General features: G+C 64.1%; 1 protein-coding gene across 1 annotated transcript in view; it reads left to right on the top strand.

The window, feature by feature from the left end:
* The window catches only part of LOC128046812 (SCO-spondin-like), a 51367-nt gene that overhangs the window by 4793 nt on the left and 33658 nt on the right, over nucleotides 1-12916 (top strand). The window contains 27 exon segments of the mRNA XM_052639020.1: nucleotides 719-836; nucleotides 1452-1627; nucleotides 1712-1939; nucleotides 2123-2288; nucleotides 2470-2704; nucleotides 3643-3832; nucleotides 3953-4047; nucleotides 4297-4553; nucleotides 4897-5031; nucleotides 5908-6104; nucleotides 6230-6357; nucleotides 6444-6553; nucleotides 6869-7018; nucleotides 7138-7231; nucleotides 7316-7485; nucleotides 7686-7919; nucleotides 8098-8282; nucleotides 8284-8319; nucleotides 8758-9007; nucleotides 10173-10264; nucleotides 10354-10585; nucleotides 10727-10879; nucleotides 10981-11121; nucleotides 11209-11391; nucleotides 11483-11633; nucleotides 12210-12363; nucleotides 12516-12570. Coding sequence (XP_052494980.1) covers nucleotides 719-836; nucleotides 1452-1627; nucleotides 1712-1939; nucleotides 2123-2288; nucleotides 2470-2704; nucleotides 3643-3832; nucleotides 3953-4047; nucleotides 4297-4553; nucleotides 4897-5031; nucleotides 5908-6104; nucleotides 6230-6357; nucleotides 6444-6553; nucleotides 6869-7018; nucleotides 7138-7231; nucleotides 7316-7485; nucleotides 7686-7919; nucleotides 8098-8282; nucleotides 8284-8319; nucleotides 8758-9007; nucleotides 10173-10264; nucleotides 10354-10585; nucleotides 10727-10879; nucleotides 10981-11121; nucleotides 11209-11391; nucleotides 11483-11633; nucleotides 12210-12363; nucleotides 12516-12570 — 4315 coding nt within the window.

Genomic DNA, 12916 nt, shown 5'->3' on the forward strand with positions numbered 1-12916 from the left:
TCCCGTGGGAGTCTCGCTGTCTGCGCCGCCCCGCGTCGGGGGCGCCACGCAGAACCCACCCGCACAGCCCCTTCTCACAGATGGGACGGCTGGGCTTGTTACACACGCTCCTTCCTGCAAAACGACCCCGGGGCCGGCGGGGGGTAGCAAGTAAAGAAGGGTCCGCCTTCGTCCCCAGCCCTCCTCCCCCGGTAAAGTGAGGTGACTTCCCAGGTTCCGGCCCGGCACCTTCTTACACACGTAGACACAAACAGGGGCTCCTGCGACGCTCTCATACGTGTGCACCCTGAAGGGGACTCAAGAGACGTGAGCATATGTCCCCACAGGGAGGAGGGGGAGGAGGCATGTTGCCCGAACCTGTGCATGGGCGCGCACGCACACACACACACTTCCACATGTGCACGTGCTTACACACGCACACTTCCACATGTGCGCGTGCATACACACAGTCACACACACACTTCCACATGTGCATGTGTGTACACACAGTCACACACACTTCCACATGTGCACATGCATACACACACACAGTCACACATGCTAGCCCTTGGTGCGGGTTAAGCCCCTCACCTCACAGAGTGTGGCTTGCTGGCAAGTGGTCAGCACAGTTCTATGGGAGCTGTCCCGAGTGTGGGCTATGGGCGTCCAGTAAAACAGGAGAAGGCCCAGGAGGAACCCTCCCGCCCCACCCCCACCACGTTCCTCACCATCTGCCCAGGACTTTGCCAAGCGGCAGCTGCTGATTGTACTGGAGCACGGGGACTGTGACGCTGGGAGCTGCCTCCAGGCCATCTCTGTCTCCTTGGGGGACATCCTCGTCCAGCTCAGGGACTCAGGTAGCCCCAGCTCTCAGGGTCCCCGCCTTCCAGGCCTTCTGCACCCAACAGCCCTCCGGAGTGGCCTCCTTCCATCTCCCCTCTTCCCATGGACTCCGCCTCTCTCCAGCACTTTCTGTCCACACCGCCCTGTGGTTCCTGAACCCAAATTCTCCAGCTAGACTCCCACAACCGAGGTCATTGCCTCAGGTTCCCCCTCACTCTGCCATCTCTGGAAGATGCGGAAAGGCCTGTGGCAATTTTCCCAGGCATCTTCTGCCCGGCCCATCTCAGGGGAAAATACAGTTAAAGGGTTCTGAAGGAGCTGAAAGGCTTCACGGTATACCTAGTCCAGGCAGGCCCTTCCCAGCTCCTCCTGCACACTGACTCCAAGGGCAAAAGCCAAGTGGGTGCTAAGGGTCCCATGGGGGTTGCTCGGGTGGGATGGGTGACCTCCCAGGGGTCACTTCGGTTCCCCTTGCTCAGGGTGAGTGGCCCACCGAGACGGAGCTCCCCACCTCCTACCCTGGGTCCTTCCCTTTCTTAACAGCCCCATCCCGAAATGTGCCTTCCCTCCACCTCATCGGCCTAGCCCAGCCCTTTGGGGGTGGCCCCCTCACAGACCTCCTATTCCAGGAGCTGTGCTGGTCGACGGTCAGGACGTGGCCTTGCCCTGGAGTACAGCTGGGGGCCTCAGTGTCTCCCGGGCCTCTTCCTCTTTCCTGCTGCTGCGCTGGCCTGGTGCCCGCATCCTCTGGGGAATGTCTGACTCTGCAGCCTACATCACCCTGGACCCCCACCACGCCCACCAGGTATGCCCAGAGGGCAGGTGAGTGGCTGGGCCTGGCCGCTGTGGGCCTGGATTTGACTGTCCTGTGCCCACTCCTGTGGCCCAGGTGCAGGGTCTGTGCGGCACCTTCACCCGAAATCAGCAGGATGACTTCCTGACCCCTGCCGGCGATGTGGAGACCAGTATCACCGCCTTTGCTAGCAAGTTCCAGGTGGCAGGCAAGGGAACGTGCTCCTTGGAGGCCAGCACCCTGCTTTCCCCCTGCAGCACCCACACTGAGCGCCAGGTTTTCGCGGAAGTAGCCTGTGCCATCCTGCATGGCCCAACCTTCCAGGTAGCCAGCTTGGGGGCCCTTGCCCTGTTTGCCCCTGTAAGATGGGATCAATACCTGCCCTGCCATCCTTCTGGGCTCCTAGGAGGGCCTTGCTCCGAGCCATGCCAGGGCTGTTGAGCACCGGGAGGTGGCAGTGGGGAATCCATGGGGAGGAGCTGACCCATTTCCTCGTCTCCCTCCAAGGAGTGCCACGGGCTGGTGGACAGGGAGCCGTTCCACCTGCGCTGCTTGGCAGCTGTGTGTGGCTGCGCCCCTGGCCGGGACTGCCTGTGTCCCGTGCTCGCGGCCTATGCTCGGCGCTGTGCCCAGGAGGGTGCCCTGCCTTCCTGGAGAAACCGGACCTTCTGCCGTGAGTCTGCTTAGCCAGCCAGCTGGACCCTTACACTCCTTCCAGCTCAGGGGGATCCAGGGGCTTTGCAGCAGGGAAGGGTCCCAGAAGGATCTCTGACCTCTGCAGATTGCTGGCTTTGCTTTCTTTTGGAGGCAGGGGGGCAGAGCAGCCCCTGACCTGCATGTGTCTCTGTGCCCAGCTGTCCTGTGTCCCGGTGGCCAGGAGTACCAGGAGTGTGCCCCAGCATGTGGTCACAACTGCGGGGAGCCTGAAGACTGTGGGGAGCTGGACAGCTGTGTGGCCGGCTGTAATTGCCCCCTGGGACTGCTGTGGGACCCCGAGAGCCAGTGTGTGCCCCCCAACTTGTGCCCCTGCCAGCTTGGGGCCCGTCGCTATGCCCCTGGCAGTGCTGCTATGAAGGACTGCAACCACTGGTGAGAGCGGAGACCTGTGGGGGGAGGCAAAGAGCTTGGGGGTGAAAAGGTGGAGCTCAGAGAAACAGGGTGACAGATGTGGGGAGGATGGCATGCCCATCAGAGCGCTGATCACATCCCTCGGTTGTGGAGCACTTTAGGGCTTATAAAGCACCTTTATGTACATTACCTTATTTAATCTTATTTACTTCTTGTGTGCGTGCTAAGTTGCTTCAGTCGTGGGATTCTATGGACTGTAGCCCTCCAGGCTCTTCTGTCCATGGGATTCTCCAGGCAAGAGTGCTGCAGTGGGTTGCCATGCCCTCCTCCAGAGGGTCTTCCCCCACCCAGAGATCGAACCTGTGGTCTCCTGCAGTTTCTTGCCTGCTGAGCCACCAGGGAAGCCCAATACCCTAATAAAGCAGGAAGTAGAAGAATTGTTGCCATTTTGCCGATGAAACTGAGGTGCAGAGAGGCTAAACAGCTTGCAGAGCACAGAGCTTGTTAATGACAAAGGACAGAACACAAGTCTCTGAATTCCAGTTGAGTGTGGTCCAGAGGCTCCTCTAAGAGTTAGGACATACAGAGAAGTTCCAGATCGACAGACACTGTGCCAGAGTCCGGGGTTTGGTGGGTGAGACTTCAGTGAAAGCCTTTTCCCACTGGTACTGGGAGTAGAGTTGTTCAGTATCTTGGCCCCTCCCCGGAGCCCAGAGAATGGCCCCTATTGGTGTTGGGGCAGGCTGGCAGTGTGTAATCCCAGGTGTGGCCAGGTGCTTGTCACACTTCTTGTGCTTGGGGCAACTGGGGTTGGGGGTGAGACACTCAGGTCTCTAGCATCGGAGCTGGACCTTCCCACAAGGTTAGGGGCTCTGGACCCCCTGGGATCCTGAGGCTGTCCCAGGGCAGGTCAGGGGCCTGGAAGTGAGGTCTTTCCCCTGCCTCCCAACCTCCGGCAGCGTCTGCCAGGAGAGGGGCCTCTGGAACTGCACTGCTCACCGCTGCGCTCCGCCCCGGGCCTTCTGCCCCGGTGAGCTCGTCTATGTCCCTGGAGCCTGCCTCCTCACCTGTGACAGCCCTGACGCAGACCGCCTCTGCCCACCAGGCAGCCCGAGGGGCTGTGTCTGCCCCCCAGGCACCGTGCTGCTGGTATGTCTGGGAGGGGCTCCGCTAGCCAGCGCCCTGCCCTGGCCCCTGGCTGGGTGTAGCTGGCAGGAAGGGGACACCAGGCAGTCCTCCATGGAGCCCCTTGTCCCCGGCCTCTGCTAGGAGGAGCGCTGCGTGCCTCCTGAGCTCTGTCCGTGCCGTCACGGCGGCCAGTGGTACCTGCCCAACGCTACAATCCAGGAGGACTGCAACCTGTGGTATGTAGGCCCTGCCCTGTGACCTGTGACCCTGCGACTAGTGACCCCTGGCTGGGGGTTGGGATGATGGGTGGGGTGGGATATCCAGACAGGCCTGGACAGTGGAAGCTCTCAGCATCTCTCTGACCTGAGCGTCTGTCTGGCGTTGCCTGGAATCTGGACTGCTGCCTCCCCGGCATTTAGCCTGCCCCACCCCCCCACCCCAGGTCCTGGTCTTCCTGATGGTTTCCTCTCCCCCGTTGCCCACAGCATGTGCCAGGGTCGCCAGTGGCACTGCACGGGCCAGCGGTGCGATGGACGGTGCTGGGCGTCAGGCGCCCCTCACTATGTGACATTTGACGGGCTGGCCCTCACCTTCCCCGGGGCCTGCGAGTACCTGCTGGTGCGAGAGGCCAGCGGCCAGTTCACGGTCTCCGCCCAAAACCTACCCTGCGGGGCCAGCGGCCTCACCTGCACCAAGGCGCTGACCGTGCGGCTACAGGGCACCGTCGTGCACATGCTCAGAGGTGGCTGTGACATTGAAGGGTGACGTGGGCCAGGGAGGAGGGCCCCCACCCGGGTGGCGTCACAGCTCTGCGGGGACAGCTGAGGCCTGGGGTTTCCCACATCTCCCCACTGCTAGCCATCAGTCCCAGGGTGGGGAGCTGCTGACTCTTCTCTTGGTTGGGAATCCTGATTCTGGAAGGCTCCAGGAAATTAAAGCCCAGAGAGGTCTAACGACTTGCTCCAAGTCACACAGCTGGAGAAGCAAAGGAAAGTCTGGAGGGGAGGGAGGCTGGGAGGGCCTCATGGGGATCTCGGAGCCCCTGGACCCCGAGGCCGGGCCTGAATGCCTCTGCTCCCCCACAGGCAGGGCAGTGACAGTGAATGGGGTGAGTGTGACGCCTCCCAAGGTCTACTCGGGCCCCGGGCTGAGCCTGCGCCCCGCTGGCCTCTTCCTGCTCCTCAGCACCCGCCTGGGCCTCACCCTGCTCTGGGATGGAGGTGAGCACCCCACCCCCCAGTCATCTGACCCACGCCCTGCAGCTCCCCCCCGCAAAGTCTTCCTCTTGCACACATCTGATCGGAGTCTCCAAATTACGCTTTCGTCATTACATCTTTCTGCCTTATGAAAGCAATACCTCCTCACCAAAAGAAACAGTTAAAAAAAAACAGCAAGTTTTAGAGAGAAGAAATAAAATGAAATCTCCTAACAGCCCACCCCCCAACCCCAAGCAGCGGGTGATTTAGAAATAACTTGTTACTGAGAAATCAAAGGAAATCCAAACGGCCCCCAGTGTGGGCAAAGTCATCTGCAGTGATGCCTCTGGGGCTGGAGGGTGTCACAGTCGGTCCTGGACTCGGGAATCTGCCCTCTGGAGATTTTCCATACCCCACCTCCAACCTGAGTTTAGTTAAGAAAGGAGGCTCTTACTTCCTGCCCTGAGCCCCGCATAGGTAGGTCTCACGTCTGTCACTGCCAAGCATCCGCCCCAAACACGAGGGAGCCAGCTCCCCCACGGAGGGGTTGGTACCCTTGTCAGATGGTCAAACTGGCCCACATGATATAGGCGCCTAGGCCTTCTCCCCACTCCCTTAGCTCAGTTAGTAAAGAATCCGCCTGCAATGCAGGAGATCCGGGTTTGATTCCTGGGTCAGGAAGATCCTCTGGAGAAGGGCATGGCAACCCACTCCAGTATTCTTGCCTGGAGCATCCCATGGACAGAGGAGCCTGGCGGGCTGCAGTCCATGAGGGCTGCAAGAGTCAGACACGGCTGAGCGACTAAAGCACCACCTCCAGCAGGTCTTCTCCCCACTCCCGGCCCTGAAGAAGGCCCCCAGATCCGTCTCCAGAGCCCCCCTGCCACACTCTGTGTCCAGGTACCCGGGTCCTGGTGCAGCTGTCCCCCCAGCTCCGCGGCAGGGTGGCTGGCCTGTGTGGAGACTTCGATGGAGACGCCAGTAACGACCTCCGGAGCCGCCAGGGGGTCCTGGAGCCCACCGCTGAACTGGCTGCCCACTCCTGGCGCCTCGGTCCTCTCTGCCCGGAGCCAGGGGACCTGCTGCACCCCTGTGCCGTGAGGATGGGTCGGAGAGGGGGGGAAGGTGGAAGGGGGCAGCTGCTGGAAGCCGGGGTGGGGGGTGGTTCCAGAGGTGGGGTGCTGTACAGGGGTCTGGCTGGTCCACGGGGGCATCCCTGCAGGTGAATGCACACCGGGCCGGCTGGGCCCGCGCCCGCTGCGGGGCAGTGCTGCAGCCACTCTTTGCCCGGTGCCACGTGGAGGTGCCCCCACAGCCGCACTACGAGCGGTGTGTGTATGATGCCTGCGGGTGAGAGGGGCAGGCCTGGGGACCCGGGGTGGGTGTGGGTGTGTTGGCGGGGGAGTGGTGGTGGGGTTGACCGCTCCCTCCCACAGCTGCGATTCGGGGGGCGACTGTGAGTGTCTCTGCTCGGCCATTGCCACCTACGCAGACGAGTGTGCCCGGCACGGGATCCATGTGCGCTGGCGCAGCCAGGAGCTCTGCCGTGAGTGTGCCCAGCCCTCGGTTTGCGTTACCCCGTCTCGCCACCTGCTCAGCTCCTTTGGGGATATTTCTGGCCTGAGAGCCATTCATTCATTCCTGGAGTGCTGACTATGAGCCAGACGCTGTCCTAGGTGAACCAAACATGCTGAGATCACTGCTCTGTCGCAGATAGCCTTGGCAGGTGCCCAGCAAGACATCCACCCCATCCATACACCCCGGTGCCCCTCCACGCCTCGCTTTGGGCTGGCTCGCCCACTGCTGTTGCTTCTTGGGGCCTTGCCCTGCAGTGACCCAGGCCTCTCTCCTCCCCACCCAGCTCTGCAGTGTGAGGGGGGCCAGGTGTATGAGGCCTGTGGCCCCACGTGCCCTGCCACGTGCCAAGACCACCGTCCCGAGCCTGGGTGGCCCTGCCGGGCCGTCACCTGTGTGGAGGGCTGTTTCTGCCCCGAGGGGACTCTGCTACACGGTGTGTAGGGTCAGAGTGGGCAGAGGGGAGGGGGCTCTGGGTAGGGGGGTGCGGAGGGGCCACAAGGCCGTGGTGACGGCGTGCTTCTTTGGCTGGAGCCCTGCCGTCTGTGCCCTCAGGAGGCATCTGCTTGGAGCTGGCTGCCTGCCCGTGCGAGTGGGGGGGCAGCTTCTTCCCGCCGGGCACGGTGCTGCAGAAGGACTGTGGCAACTGGTGAGCAGGGCGTGGGGTGTGCCCCCGTGCCCTGGGCTGGCCAACCCCAGCGCTGCCGCTGATACCTGGATGCCTTGTCCTCAGCACGTGTCGGGAAAGTCAGTGGCTTTGTGGGGACGACGGCGGCCGCTGTGTGGAGCCCGAGCCTGGCTGTGCGGAGGGAGAGACCCCATGCCAGGAAAGCGGGCGCTGTGTGCCCCACGGGTGGCTCTGTGACAACCAGGATGACTGTGGCGATGGCTCAGACGAGGAGGGTGAGTGTCCTGGGTGGCGTGCGGCAGTGACAAGTGGTCGGTCAGGCCTCCAATGAAAGCACGTGTCCTAGGGCTGCTTCCTAAGCTGCGGGTCCAGTTGCCAGCCACTTGTGGGCAGGGTTCAACCCCGGTTTCTGGTGTTGGGGCTTCTCTGGGAGCCTCTGTGGGTGTCCTGAGCCTGCCGGCCCTTTCTGCCCCAGGCTGTGCCACCCTGGGCTGTGGCGAGGGGCACGTGTCTTGCAGCTCCGGCCGCTGCCTGCCCCTGGTCCTGCTCTGCAATGGGCAGGATGACTGTGGAGACGGGAGTGATGAGCAGGGCTGCCCGTGCCCCCAGGACTCGCTGGCCTGTGCCGATGGGCACTGCGTGCCCCCGGCCCGGCTCTGTGACGGGCACCCCGACTGTCTGGACGCTGCTGATGAGGAGTCCTGCCTGGGTTAGTGGTCCCTATCCCGGCTCCAGCCTACCAGGCATCCGTCTCGTGAGCCCCCACCTGCCTGCCTCTCCTCCTTCACCAGTGCAGGTTCTGGCTGAAAAGTGGGCACCTGCAGGCATGTGAGAGAGGGCATCCTGAGGAGCAGTACCCTGGGACCAGCCCCTCTCTCTGGCTACAGGGCAGCTGGATTGCGCCCCTGGAGAGGTGTCCTGCATCGATGGTACCTGCCTGGGGGCCATCCGGCTGTGTGACGGAGTCTGGGACTGTCTGGACGGAGCTGACGAGGGGCCTGGGCACTGCCCCCTCCCCTCTCTGCCCACTCCCCCCGCTGGTACCTTGCCTGGCCCCTCTGCTGTCTCCTGGGAGACTGCACCTACCCCCCTGGCCAGCGTCAGCCCTGGTGAGCCTCCTGGAGGAAAGGACATTAGAAAGCTGGCATCTTGAGGCCTGGGAGGGAGGGGACAGGGTCTCAGGGGGAGACCTAGGGGCACATGTTGGGGGCGGGGGTAGGAGTAAGGCACAGACCAGCTGCCTGGAGACAACGGAATGAAGGAGGCGAAGGGAGAGAGGACCGAAATGAGTCCAAACCTTCTTCCCAGGAGTTCAAAGCCGCCTCTAAACGGCCGTGGCGTCTGTTGGGAATTCTTGGATGAGGGGAGAGCTTTAGGAAAACCAATCGGTTATCAAAATGCGGGAGGGACGGGACTTGGGGAGGGGCCGAAGGTAGGGGGAGGGCCGCGCGCAGGGAGGGACCCCGGAGGGGCTTGGAGAGGGCGGCGGCGGTGGAAGGGCCCGCCGGCCTGCGGGGAGTTGGTCCGCCCCACCGGGGTCTAGCGAGGACGTCCCCGCAGCGCTGCCCTGCGGCCCCTTGGACTTCGCGTGCGGCAGCGGCGAGTGCGCGCCCCGGGGCTGGCGCTGCGACGGCGAGGGGGACTGCGCCGACGGCAGCGACGAGAGCGGCTGCGACCGGCCCTGCGCGCCGCACCACGCGCCCTGCGCGCGCGGCCCGCACTGCGTGGCCGCGGAGCAGCTGTGTGATGGCGTCCCGCATTGCCCCGACGGCTCGGACGAGGGCCCGGGAGCCTGCGGTGAGAGCCTGGCCGCGACACGCACTGGCGGGCGGGTCGCCCTCTCTTCCCACCCCAACCCAGGCGCCCCTGCTAGAGAGAGTGACTTAGGTCTAAGGCATCCGAGCCTGGAGCGAGTTTTGTGCTCCTTGAATATCTTCTGAGAAACTCTCTGAGAACGTCTTCCCGCCCACGCAGCCCGGGGAGGGCGCGGAGGAAGAGAGTAGAAAGGGCTTTCTATCTTTGATAAAAGGGCAGGCCTGAGTGGCTTTGCCGCAGGGGGTGGACCTGTTTGGGGGGCTCCCCTCAGCCTCTCCCCACCAAAACTAGGGGGTCCTTTTGTGTCCCTGCAAGTCAGACCTTCACTGTCCTGACCACCGGGGTGGTGGTGGGGGGGAGCTGTCCATAGGCCCCGTTTCCTCCCCTCCCTGTGGCCTGCCTTCCTGCACCCTCCCAAAGGTGTCTCTGAGCCAGGCTGGGCCCCCTGTGATTTTTGTCTCATACTTGGCCTCCTCCAGGGTTCCCTGGTGACTCAGGGGTAAAAGAATCTGCCTGCAAGGCAGGAGATTTGGGTTCGATCCCTGAGTTGGGAAGATCCCCTGGAGAAGGAAATGGCAACTGACTCTAGTGTTCTTGCCTGGAGAAGCCCATGGACAGAGGAGCCTGCTGGGCTCTGGTCCATGTGGTCACAAAGAGTCAGACATGACTGAGATTAACATTTTGGGCTTTCCAGGTGGCACTAGTGGTAAAGAACCCTCCTGCCAGTGCAGGAGACACTGGAGACTAGGGTTCGATCCCTGGGTCGGGAAGATCCCCTGGAGGAGGGGATGGCAACCCACTCCAGTATTCTTGCCTGGAGAACCCCATGGCCAGAGGAGCCTGGTGGGCTGCAGTCCATGGGGTCGCAGAGTTGGAAGACTGAAGTGACTTAGTATGCATACAACTCCTCCATGCCTTTGGAGCCCTACCCCTTGCGGGCTCCACCCAGCTGTCCCCTTGCAGGAGTCTCTCCCCCTGTGATTTGACTCCCCAGTTGTGCCCGAACCCCCAGCGGCTCTGGGATGGGCTCCCCACCTGTCCCCGGGGTGAGGACAGTGTGGGCCTCCCCTGGTGGAGGCCAAGTCTGATGCGGGCCGGGGACGTGGCTCCCTCTTCCACCTAAGTGTTTTCTCTTCTCTTCCCTCAGAGGGGCTGTGGGCCGCAGGAGGCCCCAACCAGACAGGGCTTCCCTGCCCAGAATACTCCTGCCCGGATGGCCTCTGCATCCGATTCCAGCAGGTGAGGCTGGGGAGCGGCTGGTGTGGGAGGCCAGAGCCCCCGGTGCCCTCAAAGCACGAATCACTCCGACCCCACTGTTCTGACCCTAGGTGTGCGACGGGCAGCCCGACTGTGAGCTGGCGGGGACGGCAGGGCCCTCCCCAGAGGAGCAGGGCTGTGGGGCCTGGGGGCCCTGGAGTCCCTGGGAGCCGTGCAGCCGGACATGTGGGCCCGGGGCGCAGGGCCGGAGTCGCCGCTGCTTGCCCCCGAGCCTCCCGGTGCTGCGGCACTGCCCCGGCCCGGAGCGCCAGACTCGGGCCTGCTTCGCAGCTGCCTGCCCAGGTGAGGGGCGTGCCTGGACGCCAGGAGCCCAGCGTGGCGGGCAGGGCTTGCGGAGAGCAGTGGGGAGGAGGAGGAGGGCGCCGGGCCCCCGCAGCCTCACAGCCGCTCCCCACCCCGCTGGCTGGCCCTCGGCCCCCACAGAGGACGGTGCATGGACCTCCTGGTCACGCTGGTCCCCGTGCTCTGAGCCGTGCGGGGGAGTCACGGCTCGCCACCGGGAGTGCCACCCACCCCAGAATGGCGGCCGGACATGTGCCATGCTACCCGGAGGCCCTCCCAGCACCCGGGAGACCCGTGAGTGGACGGGAGGCGGGCACAGCAGAGGGAGGGTGGAGGGGCGGTGGTGGGGGTAGCTTGTCCCCGATGGGGACCCACCTGCAATGACCTCCTTCCAGGACCCTGCCCTCAGGACGGCTGCCCCAGCGTCCCCTGCTCTGGGGAGCTGGTGTTCCATGCCTGCGCCCCTTGCCCTTTGACCTGTGATGACATCTCTGGTCAGGCCGCGTGCCCCACCAACCGGCCCTGTGGCGGCCCAGGTAAGGGGGCTCTGGACCTGGGGTGAAGGGGGCCTGTCCACCCAGCTGAGCTCTCTGCAGGGAGGCCTCACGCCGGGCCTCCCTCAGGCTGCTGGTGCCCTGCGGGGCAGGTGCTGGGTGCCCGGGGGCAGTGCGTGTGGCCACGGCAGTGCCCCTGCCTGGTGGATGGCGGCCGCTACTGGCCCGGGCAGCGCGTCAAGACAGACTGCCAGCTCTGCGTCTGCCAGGATGGGCGGCCCCGGCGCTGCCAGCCCAGCCCAGACTGCACGGGTGAGCCCGACCCCGAGCCTTCCGGAGGGGCTCTGGTCTCCCCCAGACTGCCCTGCCTCCCCCAGCCCTGACTCGTGGCCCCCCTCCTCAGTGAACTGCGGCTGGTCAGCGTGGTCCCCCTGGGCTGAGTGCCTGGGCCCCTGTGGGAGCCGGAGCATCCAGTGGTCCTTCCGGAGCCCCAACAACCCCCGCCCGGCCGGTCGAGGGCACCAGTGCCGGGGCCTCCACCGCAAGGCCCGCAGGTACTGCGCCCCAGGAACTGCACCTCCAGCTCCCATCTGGGAAGCTGCCGTGTGTGCCCTTCCTCACTCGAGGTGCTTCCACGGGCCGGAGCCCAGATGAGGACCACCCCCATTGTGTGCCCCTGTTAGTCTAAACACCAGGACTCTCAGCACATCTTTGGGGACCCCTGGCCTTCTGCATCAGTTTTATGCCCAGTGGGTCCAAAAGGGGGATGTAGGGATCCCACAGGTCCGGGGGTGGGTACGGACCCTCTGGTCTGCACCCTGTGCCTCTGGAGGTACCTAGGGGGAGGCGTGTGGGGCGAGTAGCCATATCTGCCTGCCCAGCCCCCTCTGAGACTGGCTCTGCTGGCCAAGGGCCTTGGCACAGATTGCTTCCACAGCCCTCTCTTGGGTCAGCTGCAGTCGGTCTGGTTCAGGGGTGGGGTCAGGGTGATGGGATGATCAAGTGTCCCCTGTGGCCCAGGACTTTCCAGGACTTGTTATCACCGAAAGTCCCAAGTCCTGGGAAACGCCTCCCCCAGGCAGGCCAGGGTGGGCTGGTCACCAGGTGAGGGGCGACCCCCCGCTTCCCAGGTGCCAGACAGAGCCCTGTGAAGGCTGTGAGCAGGATGGCCGGGTCCACCGCGTGGGTGAGCGCTGGCGAGCAGCCCCCTGCAGGGTCTGCCAGTGTCTGCACGACGGCTCAGCACGCTGCTCCCCCTACTGCCCACTGGGCAGCTGCCCCCAGGTGAGGCGGGCCAGGGGGCGCCTGGGTGGGCAGCAGGGGTGGGACGGGGAGCGGTGTGTAGAGGCCAGAATTGTGGGCGGCGGCTGATGGAGGGGGCCGGGGATGGGCAGGTGGCCAATTCTGCATGTCCAGCCTGGCTCTTGCATCTGCAGGACTGGGTTCTGGTGGAGGGAGTGGGGGAGTCCTGTTGCCGCTGCGTGCCGCCTGGTGAGTGGGTCTGGGGGGCGGCAGAGGAGCTCCAGGGGGAGGAGGATGGCAGGGAGTCAGAGGTGGCTGCACGGAGTCCCGGGGGGCAGGGGTGGGGGCGGCACTGGCTACCCCAGCCTCAGGGTGAGGGGAGCCTGGGTGGTGGACGCTGGGCAAGGAAGGGGCCCTCTGGGTGGGGGTGGGGGCCCCTAAGGCTGGGCCTCAGTCTCTGCCCGCCTCCTCTGACCTTCCCCACGAGGTCACCCTTGAGATACTTTCCTTTCTCTGGTTCCGATGGGCTGGATCTGGCTCCTTTCCTGTTCCCTCTAAGAGCAACCGTGACCAAGTTGGACTTTTCAAGATCGTC

This window comes from Budorcas taxicolor, chromosome 4 (assembly GCF_023091745.1).
Source record: "Budorcas taxicolor isolate Tak-1 chromosome 4, Takin1.1, whole genome shotgun sequence".
NCBI classification, from domain to species: Eukaryota; Metazoa; Chordata; class Mammalia; order Artiodactyla; family Bovidae; genus Budorcas; species Budorcas taxicolor.